The sequence below is a fragment of the Lagopus leucura genome, unplaced genomic scaffold (assembly GCF_019238085.1).
Source record: "Lagopus leucura isolate 7727_CA_CO unplaced genomic scaffold, USGS_WTPT01 Super-Scaffold_100016, whole genome shotgun sequence".
Taxonomy (NCBI): Eukaryota; Metazoa; Chordata; class Aves; order Galliformes; family Phasianidae; genus Lagopus; species Lagopus leucura.
Window position 1 is genome coordinate 10,756,173 of NW_024962270.1, and position 19,561 is coordinate 10,775,733.

General features: G+C 35.8%; 1 protein-coding gene across 5 annotated transcripts in view; it reads right to left on the reverse strand.

The window, feature by feature from the left end:
• ATRX (ATRX chromatin remodeler) overlaps nucleotides 1-19,561 on the reverse strand; it is a 75,956-nt gene that overhangs the window by 36,054 nt on the left and 20,341 nt on the right. For all 5 annotated transcript variants that reach the window (XM_042876302.1, XM_042876301.1, XM_042876300.1 and 2 more), the window contains 9 exons: nucleotides 17,940-18,007; nucleotides 14,236-17,141; nucleotides 11,241-11,319; nucleotides 4,698-4,828; nucleotides 4,005-4,184; nucleotides 2,416-2,509; nucleotides 1,776-1,884; nucleotides 965-1,144; nucleotides 450-591 (listed from right to left, as the gene is read on the reverse strand). In XM_042876302.1, the coding sequence (XP_042732236.1) occupies nucleotides 450-591; nucleotides 965-1,144; nucleotides 1,776-1,884; nucleotides 2,416-2,509; nucleotides 4,005-4,184; nucleotides 4,698-4,828; nucleotides 11,241-11,319; nucleotides 14,236-17,141; nucleotides 17,940-18,007 (3,889 nt within the window). The remainder of the gene's footprint in view (nucleotides 1-449; nucleotides 592-964; nucleotides 1,145-1,775; nucleotides 1,885-2,415; nucleotides 2,510-4,004; nucleotides 4,185-4,697; nucleotides 4,829-11,240; nucleotides 11,320-14,235; nucleotides 17,142-17,939; nucleotides 18,008-19,561) is intronic.

The following is a 19,561-nucleotide window of genomic DNA, read 5'->3' on the forward strand; positions in this document are numbered from 1 at the left end:
AAATCCTGATTAAGAACTATGAAAATCAAATTCCTCAACAGTATGGTATACTTATATCTGACCAGTGCACAGAATTACACAGTGCACAGAATTACAGAATTACTACAAGATATGGTTTAGTAGCTTGTGGTACTGGGAATGGGAGGGTGGTTGGACTAAATGATCTTGCAGGTCATTTCCAACCTTGCGATTCTATGATTCTATGACATAATACTAAGGGCCCTTCTAACTTCAAATTTTTAGGACTCTGCCTGTAAAATATAACTATGAATTGTTGTTCATTTAATTTTGTTCAGATCTTCCAAAAGCACAACATTAAACATGACATTCTGGCATTTGCCTGCCAAGAAGTTTTTATTATTCCAATTTCAGATTGTGTAGGACACTCAGCCAGAATAAAAATAAAATTAAAAAAGAATTTTACAAGTGTTTTAAATCTTTTTTCTTACCATCTACTTGGTGTGGTTTCAGTCTGGTAACTATACTCCTGTGAACCTGCACTAATGGTTCTTTTGTTTCTTCATCTTCATCTAAAACCAGCTTAGTTGTAATGGGACATTTCAGAGGTGAAGCATCTTCTATCTCTATTACCTATAATCAGAAACAGTGCATCACAGGAATACTTCACATGTGAATAATATGTCAAGCGTTTGACAGTCACTATCTTCAGCAAAAATGGAAATCATTAATTACGAGAAATCTAATTCTTTACCATGCATCATTAGCTTGCTCTGGGAGATGGCTTTTCCCCCATGGAAAGCGAAGCAACAGGCAACTGAAACAGCTTTCAAAGGATCTCAATAGCCTTGAATAAAAGCCACTAATGTTAAGCTGCAAACTACAAGTAACTAACGAGGCTAGAAGTGAGCATCTTTAAAATTACTTTAAAATTAAACTAGAAATATGACATCTTGAACAACATCAATTCAACCTCCTACCATTTTACAATAAAAAGAGAACATACCTCTCTCAGCTTCTCTCTCTCCCGTTCTCTTTCTGCTATACGTTTTCTTCTTTCTTCTTCCTCTTTAAGTGCATTTTGTGTCTCTGTTCTAAGCTTATCGTCTTTAATAATCTTCCTAATTTTCTTTCTGCCTTTTCCAGGAGATTTTGAATCATCATTTTCCTCATCTTCAGAATTACTCTATTACAAATTAAATAAATAAAGTCTTAACAGGAAAGTTATGACAGACCATCAAATCCTTGATTTTCAATTAAGCCCTAAGAAATTTTTATACACACTGGTGGATTTTAGTTCATAGGAAAAAAAAGATATTGTGGTTGCTTTTTTTTTTTTTTAAATCAGGTAGTCTGTATGCAAAAAAGAAGTGCCACCTTAACTATAATGTATTCTGAGAAAAGCCCAGTTGTGCAAAAGCAGTATTGAAGATACTGTTATCATATAATATTAAATAATGAGTTAATAAATAACTGTTTTGCTGCTCTGCTGGTGCTAAAGTGGTTCAGCAGAGCCTACACTTTTGTCATCTTCTAAATTTAATTCCAGAAATTCCACCTACTCAAAATATACTGCCCATTTAAAACATACATATTTTAATCAACATCTAAACAGGACATGGGTTCAGTTAACCATGTTTTTTTCTGTCCATAGTGATGCCATTTTACAAATTTTAACTTACTTACCATTGAGAGAAGTTATAATTTTTTACTGTACTTTGCACAGAAAAATTTGAGATACCCAAGTCCCTGAATCAGTTGACATGAGAAACAGGAACTCCTTTCCCCAGCTATTAATTCAAAGCACAATGCACTACCTTATTGTTGTTTTCACTTGAAGAATCATCTGGAACTTTTATACGTCTTCGTTTCTTTTTCTGTTTGTAACTGCGCTGATTTTCTTCTGCCTCAGCTTTCTTGGCAGACCTATAAAAAAACAGGAATCTTACTGACACATAATGGTAACTGATTGCCTCACTGATAGACAACAAGATACAATCACAGGATCTACACTGCTATGTAAGAACACATACTCCTTTTGTGCAGTCAGTTTTTCTTCTCTCTCCTCCCCCTTGCTCACTGGACACACACAGTCACAGTCTTTTCCACACAACTCTGAAGAACTTCAGTCACGAAGTATCAGTTTGCTACTGCAATCCACCATTCCATGATCAATGTAACTAGCACAAAAACGCTCATTTTTTCCTGAACATTCTTCCTATTGCCTCATCAAATTGCCCTGTACCACACACTGCAGTACAAATGCAGAATAGTTGCGTTTTCTGCAAAGTTAATTAGTAGATACCAAAGATGTATCAAAGGTTTTAAAAACTGATCCAAAGTCACATAAGTCACCAGAAGCCTTCACATTTTACAATCTCACTGCCTAGATGGCACTACTGAAAAACATAAACCAAGACCCGAACATAACATAAGCACAGTTAAGTCTCTGCATACCTTGTTCTTGGACGTTGGTCATCTTCAGACTCACTGACTTCTTCACTAACTGCAGATTCATGGAACTCTGAGCCATTTGAATCATCGCTGCTCACTTTAAAAGTGAAGTAGGATTTCATATTGAATATTATTACAAAGTAAGCAAGCAACATTACATATTTTTTAATTGTACAACAAGCACTCAAGAGCAACAAGCAATACAAAAGTTCGTATAAGGAACTATGGGACCCACCTCGCATATGGAGAAGCAACAGTAATAATAAGGGGGTACAGAGTAGAAACCACATAAGCACTGAGCCCTGATGGGAGGCATGTTTTGCCAGCAAGACTTAAGTTCTTTTTATGTTAACACACCTAAGCATAGCTTACGAGCAAATGATAGACAGCATTATATTGGAAAGCTTCACATTTCAAAGATAATGAGTGATAGGGAACAGAAAGAAGTTGACAGAACAAAAGATGATCTTCAGTTAAATAAAAGCTTTTGTTTCCAGTGTTTCAGATATCGTTTTATAATCCCAATCCACAATTCACACAAAAAGAACTATTTACTACCAACACACACAATTATATTGCTGTGTTTATGGGTTGAAGATCTTCAGGTAATGCAGGTATAAAAAGGACTCAAAAGACAATTACAAATATGCCAAAAACATTAGCATTAGGCAATATTTCCATAACTACTTTTAGGAGTTAGTACTGGCATTTATAGGTAATTAAAATCAGCATGCTATTTAGCAACTTTTTAATTTAGTTCAACTTTGAACACGGCTTACTAGAAAGCCAAACTTTTAGGGGCCACAAAACTTAAAAAAAAGATTGTTTCTACATACTTAGTGAAACATAATACTACAGGACAAGAGAGATTGTGAGGTGGAAGAAGTTGTACTGTTCTACTTGGGACTAATTCATAAGACGCTAAAAAATGCAGAAGAAAGAAACGTTTCTGGTAGAGCAACATTAGAAAGTGAGAAGTACATCTTCAATGTGCAGCCTTAGTTCCAGTGCCATGAACCACTGTCAACATTTACAATGACCAGTGTGGAAGCAAGCATTTACTTTTACCACTCCTCAGGTCCTCTGCTCAAAACAATTAAGTGCTAGGGGTTGATATCCTTTGTTCTCACATGCAACAAAGGAAAGAAGAAAGCTAAGACAGGCATAACTTCATAGTGCCATCTACTGTTCAGCTAAAGCTTGCAACATTTAAACTCCAGCATGGAGAAAACGTTGATGATGCATGGGCCTATTCACAGTCCAAGGAAAGAGAAATTATACAAAGGGAAACGCTAAGTTTTCACAAATCAGAGTTACTAGGTTTCACTCTGGTATTTGAAATTAACATTCTAAGACTCAAAAAGATTAATCCAATTGAGAGGATACAGTAGTGAAGATAGATGTAACCTGCAGTCATTTATTTTAAATAGAGCTATTTACCAAATACAGAAAAGAGAATTCTAGACTTAATACACGAGGAAGCTTACACTGAGATTTTAATAGTTACAGAGTTTCAGATCTACATTTTGACCTGCTTTGGGCTTGTTTTATAGAACTAAGTATTCGGTGACAAAAATGTTTGGATTATATACCTTTCCTTCTATTTCTGCGCTTCCCTTCTTTTGTTTCTTTAGGTTTCCCCTTCTTTTCTTCACCAGATTCTCCATCACTCACTGTCAGTCTGTGCCTCAGCAGTCTGTGTCTGTATCTGGGCTTCTTTGAGTCCTCTTCCTCTGAATTCGATTCAGAATTATCTTCCTTTTCATTCTCTTCTGTCAGAGATTAAAAAAAAAAGTACAATATGCAAACTGGTCTTCCTTTTCTTAAATTTGGTAAGAATTACAATCAGAATGCACTTAAGCTTACTTCTGCACTATTTCAAAAAGGTATCTGACAACACAGAGCTGTGCTCTCAAACATTAAATATTTTACACTGCCTGTACACTTGCACCGCCTGTTGCAATGACTATAGCCGTTAGCTGAATTATTCATTTGCATGTCTTACTGTTCTTCAGAGATTATTCCTCATAAAACCCTAGGACTTCTGAACTGGCTACACAATCAGAGTACTTGAAAAAAAACCAAAAAACAAAACCCAACACTGTCAGAAGAGTACAAGAAATGACAGTCATAATTATGTCCTCTGTCCCTTTACTAACTAGCAATATCAATTTTGTTGTTGTTGAAAACTGAGGAAATTTTAATAATCATTTTTCTTAACAGACCTTTGAAATTATGACCGGCACTACAGCACCACTTTTTTTCTAGATGCATTTGATGCTCACCATCGTCTCCTGTGTTTTCAGTTTGCTTTCCAGTTTTCTTTTTTCCTTCATCCGACTCTTCATCAGAAGATGCATCCTCATCAGAGGAAAGATTGGCTTTGATTTCTTCTAAAAGCATTTTCTTGGCAATTCTTTGAAGTAAAACAGAAAAAACTATGTATTTCATTGTTCAAACATATCTATGAACGATAAATGTAATCCTATACCATTCAGAACTTCAAAAAAAGGTTTGAAAGCTGAACAAAAAAAAGGCACGATGAAAAGCTGTGATAAGACAGGATATACAAGCAAAATCTTGACTTAAATACATTGTGTTAACTTGCTTTTAGGAAGCAGATCTGTATCATGATTCTTGAAAGTTTCACACCTTACAGTAAGACTGCAAACAGTTATAAAGCTTACAAGCAAATATTCTGTTTCATTCATGGTCTATCTGCTTTATTCTTCCCCACTCTTATCTCTCCTCATCTCTGCCAAGATAAGCACATATACAAGGTCTAATTGTAACAAAAATATTAAAGACAAAATCTTAATTCTCAAATCATTTCCTCTCCCAAAATTTAGCATTACAAGTGCCTTAATTTCTTGAGGCACTGAATCTACACAGTTAGCATTTACATGAACAGCAACAGTTTTAAAAGCAATGTATCACTGAATGCGTGTTTTAATTACAGAGAAAAAGGACTGCTGCAACATGCATTAATTCACAGGCTTAAAAAACCCTATATCTACACAGTTTGCCTTCAACTGTGTTAGCACTCCAAGTGCCTGAGCCCACTCTACAGCAAGACAGATGCTGCATTAATGGCTGTAACACAGCGAGTCTCAAGAACTGTCAGTAAGTGCCTGGAGGGAAAGAAACCACGCTGAATCTCTTTTACAACTACAAGCACTTGCCTTCAGCAACTATACAGAAAATAACACACGTAAGTATGTGTGTGCAGGTGTCTACACAGATTCATTAAAGATTAAAAAATCTTTGATGTAAAAGGTTTATCAAACATCCTGGGACTTTTCTTCAGAAGAAAATTACCACCTTATTTCCACAAACCCCACAGCTTCTCAGCACAGTAACGTTTTCAGCTAATGTGCAAAAAGCTACTATGGAAAAAACGGTTTCTTTACATGCTCTTGCAACATAAAAAAAGGAAAATAACAACCACCTTGTATGAATATATACATCCATGGGAAAGTATGAAATGATGTGCCAAACAGACAGGAAAATAGTGGACTTATCTGAGAACTCCTACTTCCAGGGAAAAAAAAGTCCTGAAAGAACGAAACCCTCCTCATATAAGTATTAGAATTATTATACTTCCCATTACACGATTATCAATATTAAATGAAAAGCTTTTTTTCCTAGGTCAGATCTGGTCTGTCTTGCGTTTTGGGAGACTTAATGTACACTGCATGCACAAGTTCAGAATGGGAGAGTCTTGTTAAGTCAGAACAACCATTCAAAAACCAAAATCTAGGCTTCACTTGGAACTGGCAGACGAACGTCGATCTCTTAAAATACAGCTGCTTATGTATTAGAAAATTACACTTGTTAGGTAGTACTATAAAAATGATTTTAAAGAACATTTCATTTTGTAGCATATAGAAGATCTCTAAAACAAAACAACTTTCCGGGAGGAATTTTCCCAGGGATTTTCCATACCTTTCACACTGTTATCTTCTATTTTAACAACACTGTTTTGCAGAAAGTTTCTAAAGCTGATGCAGATTATTATTAAAAGATGGAAGTAAAATGGTTTGGTAAACAGCATGAAGCCACTTAAGATAGCTCAACGTGTCACAAACCATCCACCATTCTAAACATCCCCCCATGCCCCCCTCCCTTTTTTTTTTTTGTTGGAATGGCTTGCAAAGAAATAGTTAACTAAAACACAATGTTACTGGTGAGCTTTTAGTTCTATATATGTCAACAGATCACACTGTGAACCCAAAGAAAAGTGGTCCATATGAAATCCACAGATAAGTAACATTCTCTTTGGAAAGTGTTTGCATTACATAGAGGATTTTGAAAAGGGACTTTTTTTTTTCTTCTCCAAATAATTATCACATCATGTATAGCATCAGGAATAAATAACTCACGTAAGAACTTAAGATTATGTTTCTTCCATCTTTTAAAGATTCAAAAGACTTTCTACAGAACCTGCTTGGAATACCACTGTCTTTCCTTTATGTTTTTAAAGCTTTTCACGCAAACTAACACTGAAACTCAGACAGCTTCAGTTTAGACACCTGTCTCGTTTGAAAAATGAGAGTATCACCAGTGCTGTATTTTGGAAGAGAAAAATGCAAGAACACCAAAAAGAACTGCAAATTTTTCAAATTCGGTCCTGAAAGTACTGCCTTGTAACACTGCCTTTGGCTATGTGTCACACTCAACTGTATCAGCAAATAACAAAACTTCAGTGTGGATAACGATACTTACCTTTCACACAAGACACTTTTAAGAATGTACCGATTTGTTTTTAAACAAGATTGACTGGTTTCTAACAAGAGAAGACAAGCATTTTTATTTGACCTTTACCTTTACAAAATACTTAAGAAAAACAAAAACAGTGGACACGTCATTCACCTAGAGATAACCGCCAGACATAAAATCTAGTACTATAAACCAAAGGTGCAGCTATTTCTCTACTGACCATCGTCATAACCACCAATCAACTATAACTCTTCAGATTGGGTGAGCTAATTAGTTTCTAATTATTTAGTATAATGTTAATGAATTAGTTCTTGTTTTTATATATTTTTAACTAGGATAAAGATTCAACTACTTCTAATCAAAAGGAAATGGAACTATTTGTTGAGCGACAACAGCTACATTCTCTTTCGTGCTTTCCACTGGCATTTGGCAAAAAATGTAAGGCACTGCTCAGACACGTACAGAACTCACGAGTCCTACTTTTAATGTAACCACACATCCAATCAGAATTGAAGTGTAAGCAATATTAGAACCAGGCAGATTAACTCTTGCTAATGTATCTGACAAGTGACTGATGTAATGAACTGTTTACATCATTTAGAGTAAATTCAGTACTGAATTTTTGAAACTTTAAAACAAGTTAAAATGTGCCACTCCAAGTAAGTGAGCACATTTCTATTACAAGATGTAAAGCCATCTAAAGTGACCAGGCTTCCAAGGGATGAAAACTGAATGCCCTTGATGTAACATTTCAACATTTGTACCAACATCAAACTGTAAGCACCAAGAAAAACAAGTCACGATGGTGTGAAAATCCCTCCACTGCCATTCTCCCAGAGCAATCCATATAGAGCAGAAAGCACAACACACCTATGTACTATCAAAAGGTAACATGTACTTGCACCGAGGATATAAAACACATTCTTTTGCCAACTAGATTTTACAGCTGAACACTGCAAAAAGCTTTAAATAAGAAAAACAGAGAACTGTATGACCTCCAGCCCAGGGCTTCAGGTAGTAAAGAATACCTGGTTTCATTCATTTCTACCATGCAGCTACTGTGACCTTGAGCACGTCACGTTGCCTAGCCCCACTGCATCTTGTTTAAACACATCGTAAGATTTGTAATAAGGACATCTTTCCAACTTTATATAGAGCTTGAAGAATGGGGCTATAATCTCAACCAGGACATGAAAATGAACTCTTACATAAAATTATATATAGATATATTTTAATCAGGATTTAAACATCCTACACCATTGTAAGAATAACACTGAAAATATACCTTCATAAATGAATTGGTTATTATGTATTTTTCAACTGCAGTAAAGGAAAAAATGTTTTTATAAGGAGGCAAATGGGAAGTTACCTAGCAGCTGCTTATGAACAGCACAAGACTCCCTTAAGTTAAGTAATCCTTCAGACATTTCAGCAAAAATGGAATACTAGGTGCACCCTCTCCTGACATGGGATAAAATCCACAAGACAATCTGCACCATCGTCACTCATGAATTCTGAAGTGCCAATATGATGGACTCGCTTAGAGCTTGCAAAAATCTTGACCAGACAATGCTAACACTCCAATTTTCTTCGATTAGATTATATGAACTCACACGTAGTGTTCATGAATACCTACTAAGAATACGTAGAAACAAAGTTGCCCAAAAGAAGCCTATGAGAACAAAAGTACGTGGCTACGTGGCTAATAAAAGCCACCTTTCTTCCAGTAAAGTTCTAACGTTACTGTGTTAAACGGGCTGCTGATACACTGCTGAACATTTAGACCCAATTAAAACATATTCTGAGAGATTAATGTTTGGATGGAATACCATATACGTCTTAAAAAAGTCAAAACTGCCAAACTTCTTCTAAATACTATACTGTGCTGAAACAGTCTTACTTTCAAGCTGTCAGAGTTGTATTAAATTAAATGCTTGGACAAGAAAAATGTTTTACAAAAATTTATTGCATCCATCAAATACTTAAAGGCATTCTGCATTAAATACACTATTTACTTCTTAATAAACAAAACTACTGCAAACATATTAAACAGTATCATTTAAAAGATCAGAAGGACCAATAATAGATAATTACACAATATAAGATGAAAGCATACAGCACTGTCTGTCATATTATGACCCACTTGGATATTGCATTTTGGCAAAAAATTATTTCAAGACTAGTAATATTCACGTCATGCACATCCAAAGGAATGCAAATAACAGAACATCTAAACTAGAAACTTGTAAACATGAAAGCTCCCACACTACAAATACCCAGTAGTTACTATATCCCCTCTTTGGCCTGGAAGAAAATAGGCAACTTATCTGAATAGTAGGTGAACTATTTAAACACTCTGTGTTGAGTAAACAGAAAAACAAGCTATTTATTTCTCAAATTTGTTCCATCTTTTTACATTTTATCTTTCTGATTTTGATGCTAAGTGCAACACATGCTGAATGTAAAATTAGACTGCAGTTACCAGTTAACTCGTCTGAAGGTTGACAGGACTGTTTATTGACGCATCACCTCCCCATTTCATAAAATATATATTCAGAATATTCCCTAAATAAAAACTTCAACAAAGATTCATCTTTAAATGAAATTACAGAAACTGATTTTTAAAACCTAAATTGATATTTCTAATTTATTCAATATCAATTAGCCCAAACTAACAGTGAAGATCACTCAGTAACATTTGTACTGTGAGCACTGAACTTTGACAGTGTAGGCTGTTATCAACCAAAAAAACCAAGAACATTTAAAAAAGAAGCAAAAAAAGAAGAAAAAAAAAAAATCGAAACAGGACTGTAATTAATGAGTCTTTAAAAAAAGAAATAGCACTTGTATTACCAATGCTTACATGTTCTGCTTATGACCCTGTGCTGTCAAGACCCTAAAAAGCATTGTTCTTTAAAATTAAATTTGATGACTGAAAACAGGCAAGAGCTACATTACTAGCAACATTTTGATGCCAAACTGAGGTGCGTAAAGGATATAAAACAGCGTTTCCAAAATTTACTTCAGTCACACACCAAAACATACAACTCTGTGAAACAAGGATCCCATATTCTAAACTAGTAAGGCTCAGAAGCAGAAAAAGGACTCCATCAGAAATTGTGCAAAGCTACAAAGCTGGTCCCACACGTTCTAAATGGCAAAAAAATCAGTTTCTGAAATACTGTATAAAAATTAGTTGATCAAATCTTTAGTCTAACTACAATAACTTCAAAAAAGAAACTCCAGCTCACAGTTGAGCAATGCTTTATGTTATGCATTAACTTGTTAGGAAATGAAGCTTTTACATTTTCTAGCCAGGTTACTTTTGGTAACTACAACAGTATTGGTAAAATATGTCTTAATAAACTAAGTGTATCTTACATAAATTTGCTTTTATTAAACTTGAGACCGAAGCAATACATAAGCCATAAATCTGAAGATATTTATGTAAGACTTAAAATGTATAATTAAGATGGCTCTGGTATCAGCTGCCCCTTTGCACGTTCTTTGTAGAATCAGGGCTTAGCTAACATATCAGTGAGTTCAATTATTCTATAATGGATTAGAACTCAGTTTCAATAAAAGCTTCAAATATCTGTAATAGTGCTTTCTATACATTTTTTCTCTTTATTGAGAAAATGCGTTTCAAATAAAAAAGCAAATTATGCAACATTAAAAACCAAACTCTATATGTGAAGATTTCAGCACTGCATACTGCACAGATAAAAAATTTTTCCTTCTACTCACGTTGTAACTAACTGAAATTCACATTTCTCAGCAGTAGGTTTTTACCTGCCTGAATGAAACACTTCTCACAACACCCACATTTTCAGTATGAACATAAAATGGACAGCGGTGCAGTGTGTTTATAACACACCCTATGCAAGGTGTGTTAGTTAACACTTCTAAATACTTTCTTTGCATTTCTGGATTTTGGCCTCTGTTCTCTGGCCCCTTGTTCAAACTTGCTGGAAGCCTGTGAGCGAGTCTTTACAAGGCAGGTAGTCCTGGTTTTTACAACCTGCTTGCTCTTCCGTTGCGCCGGTTTGCGCCCACGCCTAGGGTGTGTTATATAAACCTTTTTAAGGTCCTTATGGATGCAATCATACCTATTCTCAGGATCGTCATCATCATCATCTTCCTCCTCCTCCATTGGAACAGTCCTTGATTTAGCCTCTCCCTCATCTCCTGTGTGAGGAAGGGGAAACAAAAACACTTAATAAATGTAAAACCTGCAATAAATAACACAGTGCATACATCCCTGCCCATGGCAACTGGATGATCTTCAAGGTCCATTCAAACCCAAACCATTCTATGACTCCACAATTAAGAATTCCCATATAAAAATAAGTTGTCTGATGATTGTAAGAAGCTATTAGCTCAATTTGAGGAGCTCTGTAACAAAAAGTCACCAACTAAAATTCCAGGCTGCTCTGTAGCTATTAAGACACACTTGAGAACAATAATACTTGCCTATCTCTGCCTTCAAAGTTAAAGACAAGCATGTACATTTGTTATGTACATGTGAAGACATATTTTGAGAATTACATGGGTTATCCTTACAGCAAGTATCAAAACTCAGCTGTACAATATGGTTAATGTCTCACAGCACAGGACAATTAAATGCAACACATAGCAGGGGGAGAACTATAGAATATGACATGTGCCTCTAAGTTCATCTGTACCTCCCTAACTGAACAGAGAGGATTTCACATAGCAGATTGTTTCTAGCACACTCCCAAACCCTCCCCCTTTCTCTTCCCTGACTCACACGTAAGTCAAATTTAGTTAGTAATATCAAGCTTCAGAAAAGGAGACGCTAACATTCTAAAGAACTGATATCCCCTCATTCATCATTTCCATATTTTCTTCAGACCAAAATCAGTTTGCAGAAGGCTTGCTCCCAGTTGTTTTTACATATGCCTTCCCTGGAACTAGCACTAACCAGATGTTTGACAAAACTTTAAGAGATGATTACAGAAGTCCCTCACTCCCTGGCCTGGATAAAAAGAAGCATCTTGCTGGTTAAATCAATTCTAAGCCTCACTTAACAACCTGAGCTTGTTCAACCACAGGAGAGACGCCTTTACTTACTTGCCTATCAAACCACAAGTAAATTGAAAGGAAGTTTGCTTTCTCTTATAACCATATAGCAAAGTTGCATTCTCATAGAAATATACAGCATAAAAGGTTACAAGAGACCACTGAATATTATCTACTCCAGCTTCTCCTCAAAGGAGAGCTAACTGCACAGTGAGATCAGTCTTCATCCAGCCTCGTCCAGTTTTGAGTATCCTTGTGGATACTCAGGGGCTCCAAAGATCAACAGGGCAACCACTTCCAGGCAATGACCACCTTCAACACGAACAATTTTCTCAGAGTATCTGATCAGAAATCTCCTTGCTGCAACTTCCATTCAGTCACCCATCCTTTCATTGTGCACCTGGCTCAGCCTTCTCTATACTCACCCAAAAGTAGTTAAGAAGACAGCAATTAAGATTCCCCAGCTTTATCACTCTCTCTTCAGACTAAATCACCCAGTTCTCTATCAGATTATTAATTATTCCACCTCACCATCTTATTCTTCCCATTTGTACATTGTTATCCCTCTATTTGATGCTCCAATGAAGCTGAGAACTGTTGAGTATGTGTTACTGTCAGACTACAGTCCATTATTAATTGCTTTCATAAAGAACTCTTTGCATAACCCCCTCAGCAATAATATCACTGGAGAAGCACGATTTCAGCTGTCAGGGGAAAAAAACTGCAAATGCCAGTACTATACATCTAGTGACTTACCTAAACCCACTTCATTGCAGGATCTTAAAAACAAACTTAGTACAAGGCCGTATAACATGCAAAGTAAGAAACTTATTTTCCAACTGTTATTTCTGTAATTATGTAGAATATCATTAATCCAACTTCTCTTTCCTATAGGTCTATAAATCCAAAGCTGCATTTCAGCTGCAAAAACTAAATTCTCACAAGTAAACTGGAGGAAACGCCCGTGAAGAGATGGGCATCAAGTTGGTAGGAAGAAGAAAGAATAAGATGTTTTATATACTTTTTTTTTTCCTCTCTCCCTAGAAATTACTGTCCTCACAAAAATTACCCCATTTTGCACTAAGCAGTAATATGTAGAAGGCTCTACCTACAATGAGTTTCTCTAAAAGCCAAAATACCATCATCCTTCTGCTGTCTTCACAAATACATTACAGTGTTATCATTTTTAACTTGCAACTTCACTAATGACTTGGAGATACCGGAGTCAACAGTTACAGTAAAGTCATGGACAGAAAGTTTTCTGAAACATCATTAGAAATGAGCAAATAGAAAACAACTTCCCTGTTACAGCAATCAACAGCAAATAGTTCAGGGTTTTTTTACTCACAAATTCATTTCTTACAGACATCTGTAGAGTCCAGGTAACAAGAAAACTACCCTTCCTTTTTAAGTTCTCTAAAACCAACCACCCAAATCCTGTAGTTCTGAACATTTCTGTTAACTTCCTGAAGATATAAGGCATTGATGAAGGAGCAATTCATCTTGAAAAAAACAGAGCAGCAATATTAAGTAAACTGCTATGAAAACAGTAAGTGATGACGTTTCTGTTAATTGACAACAGGTGTTTTAATGCTGCAAAGGTCACACGATGCACAATCTCCATGACTTTTTAAATGTATATTATAATGCCACAGGTTTTAGAGGCATCTCAACTGCATAACAATATGCTCTAAATTCATTTGAATTCTCCAGGTATCTACTTACTTAAAACTAGTTTCTGCTATCAGTACTGGAGCAGCCAAAAAGGATACAAGCACTTTTGAAAGCCACGCCGCAAGGAAACATCTGTTGGAATTACAGACTGTGACTACAGCTTCTTAAGCCTCTCCACCTTTTACTTCAGAAATGATAAGCTATATGGTAAGTGACATGGCCATTTCTCTATCAGAATTCAAAAACTTGACTGGCTGCAAACTTTTAAGCGTATGATTATCTCCTTACAGATAATTCAGTTGGGGATTATTAGACCGTTACCCAAACCTTACAAATGTCCATAATTCATTGGTTAATAATAGGTGTAAATAAAAATATTTTGCACACCTGATGACTGACAAAATCCTGTACCAGCAGACAGCATTAAATTTTCAGTCACTGGCATAATTTTCTGCTCATCACTGCTTCCATCACCTGTGGAATTCTGCTCTTCATTTTCTTCCTTATCAGATGAGGAGGAGGAAGAGACAATAACCTTTTTTGATATTTTCTTTTTCTCTGTTAAGCTACTCCTTTTATTTTCTTTTACGGATCCTTTTTTAATCTTTTTCTTATTGTCTTCATAAGACTCCTCATCAGAAGAGGACGACTCATTCTGCTCTTTCTTGGTAATTTTCTTTTTCTGGCTTATTTTTTTCTTTTCCTTCACTTCAGGTCGTCTTTTACTTTGCACAGTATCTTCAGAAGAACTCTCCTCTTTCAGGGGAGATTTGTCAGCATCAGAAGATAAATCAACCTGTGCTCTTTTAGGTACTTTCTCTCTTACATTCCTCCTTTTCCTTTCTTTAACCACTGTTTCATTTTTAGTCTTGTCATTTTCAGAAGAATTACAACTTCCTTTCTCTGGAGATGACTTTTCAACATCAGAAGAGGAATCCTCTTGTTCTTTCTTTAAGATTTTCTGTTTCAAATTTTCTGATTTCTTCTCTTTGTTTTCTGATCTCTTTTTGGTTTTGAATTTCTCTTTTGAAGAATCAAAACTGTGTTCCTTCTTTGCACATTGCTCAGTACTCTCTGAAGAAGAATCTTCCTGTGCCTTTTTCTTCTTAAAATCCTTGCTTTTCTTAGCTTCAGTTAGCTTAATACTTTTAGGACTACTCTCTTCTTTCTCCAGTAAAGACTTCTCAGCATCAGAAGACTCATCAAGCTTACCCTTCACAGCTTCTTCTTTTAAGTTTTTCTTTAGTTTTTCTTTAGCAACTGACCCCACACTAACTTTTTTATCTTCAGATGAATGATTAATCTCCTTCTCTGGAGATGACTTTTCAGCAGCATCATCTTCAGAAGATTTACCTCTTTGTTTCTTTGGAGAGACCTTTTTCTTACTGACTTTCTTCCTCTGCTCTTCTTCAGAAGAATCGTAACTATCTTCTTTCCGTGAGTATTTTTTCTTAGCTTTTTTTGCAGACTCAATTTTACTCAAATGCTTAATTTCTTTTTCTAACTCAGAATCATAGTTCGAAGAATCTGAATAGTTCTGCCGCTTCTTTTTTGCGGTAGCAGAATTTTTAGCTGACTTGCCCCTTTTGGCATCTAAATCTGAACCAGAACTGGAACTTTTTCTTTTCCGCTTTCCATTTTCGTCCATTACTGGTTGATCCTTCAGAACACTTGAAGTCTTCTGATCTTTCGCTGGTAATTCGCTATTGCTGTCGATATCTGAAGAACTGCGACTCATCATAGCTACTTCTTTAAGAACAGCTGGCATCTCATCAGAATCGGAACTATTATCTACTATAGCTGGCTTTTTTGATTTACAAAGTTTATTAGGCCTAGGGCCATCAACTGCACTGTCAGAAGAGTTTCTTTTATCTTTTTTCCTTCTTGATTGTTTTGATGATCTTCTCTTACGTTTTTCATTGCTTGTGTCATTGCTATCTTCTTCTGAATTTGATGTTGAAGGATTAACGTCTGTTTGGCGCCTCAGAGGTGTGGTCTTCACACGGGGCGATCTCCTGAGATCGGATTCCTCTGCCAGTGAGACTGTTTCATTCTCTGTGGAACGTTCGCTATCAGCATTACTATTTTGCTTTACAGAATCACATTTTTCTGTTCTTTCATCCTTGCTTCCCTTTTCCAGACTGCTGTCTTGATCTTCAGATTTAAATGGAGACTCTGAAAGGGATACAGGAGTCAATTTCACAATCAATTCCTTGGTTCCTTTAGCTGATGTTTTCAGTTTAGATCCTTTGGTATCTTTCAAAGGAGTGGTCAATTTTGTATTTGGATTCTCATGATCTGTTCCGCTATTTCCATTCCCTTGCTCATCTGCTGCAGTCTGAATTTCCATAGCAGATTCTAGAGTCTCAAAAATATCTTCAGGAACAGATGAGGGAACAGACACTATATCCATGTCTAAAGCCTCTGTACTATTAGGCTCATACTGAGGTTCCTCATTTGTGCCAGACCTTTTATCTTCACCGCTTGTACGTTTGCTGTCTTTTTTTTCTACTGTCGAAACATCTTGATCCATTGGCTCATTGTCAGGCTGTTCTGATACAACTTTTTTCTGCTTCTTAACAGTGTCATCCCCTTTTAATGCCACATGTTCCTTTCCTTCATCTTTCTTCACCTCATTTTTTTCTGATCTAACATCAGTTTTTTTCTCTTTGGTATTTTTCTCTTTGATTTTAACATCCAAAGCTTGAATCTCCAGGTTCAGACCTTCTTCTAGTGCCACATGAGCTTTTTTGATGTCAGCCAGCACAGATCTAAAAGCTTTTAGCTGACGAAGTTGCACAGCTGGGCTTACTTCTGAATTTTCTGCAGCCTTTTTCAAAAAGCTCACAAAACTGGAATTCATATTTGCCGTAGTCTCAACCAGTTTTTTTGTTTTCTTAAGCATGTCTTTTGGCACCATTAGTGCTTTATAAGAATATGTTAGTGAACCTGAATACGAATCATCTAGGTTTTTTTCTTCACCATTACAGTTTGAATTATTTCTCTTTGGAGAAAATTTGACTGTATTGTCGTATATTTTACTTTTTTCACTTTCAACTTTGGTCTTTTTTTTGTTTTGTTGCAGTAACTGTTCTAAATTTTCAAACACACTGTCACACGCAGTCACCAAGTCCAATAGAGGCTCTGGATGACAGCTATAGCAATGCCACTGGTTATTTTCATCCAGTATGGTTGATAGCTCCTTTCTACCCAAGTTGCGCAAAATGCACTTTTTACAGAAGGCGTTATGGCAAAAGTCACAGCAAATCAGATTTCCACCTTCAGCACACCACCTGAAACAAGACATAAGAAATATAAAAGTCTTATCTCCCTGCAATCAAGGTGACGTTTGAGAAGCTTCCATATTTTTCACTGATGATGAATCTACTTTTTAAAAATTCAGATGACAAACATCATGAAACTGAAAAGCACTCAACTGAATTACAAAGTCAGAACATTAAGGTGCTTGATTAACAGTTCAAAAAGCTGAAAAGGCCAGCAACTGCTAAACAATCTCAGCAACAACCTTAAACAAAGTAATTAAACCTGGTTTTCCATGTTCTGGCTGAGACGTATTTTTTTGGTTTGTTTTCAAGCAAAAGAATCAGCTTAAGTCTTTCTAGCCTTCACCGGTGTATTACTGTGCATGAACGAAGGGAAAAAAACATCACCTACTTTTAGATTCCATGGTCTTTGATGAAGACCTGAAAACTGACTTGATAAGCAAGTGCACAGGCAGCAAAAACTACAGAATTTTGACTGGGTTACACATCTGGAAAAGTAAGCTACTGTGACTCACAGGGTTTAGAACGTGAGATTCTACCCCCACCTTTGAATTAAAATATTTGCATGGTAACATGTAATTCAAAAACTTGGTATCTCCCAAGTGTTTACTACAAGATTTCTTTACAAAATTTTTTCCTGTTAATTATTTAAAATAACAACAAAATACCTCCAAAAAACCCACTGACTGAGCAATCCTTCATAAAAAATGATTATTGATTGAACTCTTCTGTAGTGGTCAATTTCATTAAAGCAAGAAAGAAAAAATAGCAGATCTGTGAGTGTTGTTTAAGTTTCAATACACTTACCTACACTGTTCATCCATTCCATCTGAATCACGGCTAATGTCATCGCTCATGTAATACTTGTAGCATGTCTGCAAATAAAGAGATAAAACAAGCAATTTTTTACTATGTCAAATGGATTTCAGTAACTCATACAATTTCAACATGTACTAGAGGCATTAAAAGCATCACTTGCAAAGGTACTCAATATTCTAATCTTTTAAAGTTCATTATGAACCTAAAAAACATCTTCCTTAGATACAACAGTTTCAAATCGTGATTTCTTATTTAGATGGCCTAAGGTTTTTGAAAATTAAGTAACAGATTCTTTTTTATGGCCTAATATTTGCAGATTCTAGAACATCAACTGAAAGCCTTCAACCTAGAAAAGTGTTTTCTGCCAATTTTCCAGGAACATCAATATCACATTAAGAAAGAAAATTACATCTCCCCAGCACAACCCTACATAGTTTTCTGCTACCTGTTCTTTATGTCTGCCACTGATACCACAAAATTTTAAATAGAAATGTCTTCAGTATTCATCCTGATGTTAACATCCAAGTATTCGATTTCCAGGAGCAGACTAAGTATTCTCATGGAAAAGCTGATAACTGTAGGAAAGTAATATGCACATGTAGCAGTAGCAGTGGCTTCATCTGCTGAAGCCTTTGAATTAAATTCTGACTTTTTTTCCAGTCATCAGTAAAGAAAGCTCTCTTAAACTTGAAGCTCTGCTTTGCACATGGATTAATACAAGCTATCAGCTAACTTTTGCCCTTACATTCCATGAACCAGTGAACTGAGAATTCATCAGAAGTTCAGTTGCTGACACCTCTTAAAGTGATTACATCTCTTTACATGGAATGTTAAACATCCATTCAATCAAATAAAAAATAAAATAAAATAAAAACAGAGCCCACAATAAAAGCTGATGTTTCGAATCTTGACAGAATATTTGGAGTCAAGAGAACACAGTTTCTGAAGAAAGACTCCAAAGTATAGAGCTGTTTATCAGAACAGCAAGAAAGAAGACATGGAAGACACAGAACATGCGGGTAAGAACTTCCATTACTCTCTCACACAATCATATAGTCGTATTCATTAAAGATATACAAAAATGGTGGGAAACAATATGTGATGTAATTAACTTGCAGACTTAGCAGTCAAGAGCTGTTATGGAACCCAACACCTTAAATAAATTTCAAAAATGAACTGGATACTTGTATATATCACATGAACGTGTACCATTACAGATTAAGGATTTTCAAATCTTGGAACAAGAGGGCTCTAGTGGAGACTGAAAATAGTCACTCAGTATGCTAATTTTTCTGAGTATGTTCTATAGAAAGAAACAAGACAGAACAAGTAGAAGAAATGAACCAGAACGTTAGACTGGACATGTCTGGGATAGTATGCCAGCTGAATGTGTAACATTAACTAGGATGCAGAGAAGAAGGACAAAGAAGGAAACAAAAGGGAATGCTAAATGTGTATTGTAACTGAAATCTGCATCTCTCTATGTCTGAGACTATCTATAAACACAGAATCTCTGAAGATAGATCATATCTCTACACTTCCTTGAAAATTCAGAGTTTTCCACAACAGGAGGTCGAAATTTCCTTCCTCCCCTGTTCCTTGTCTCTTCC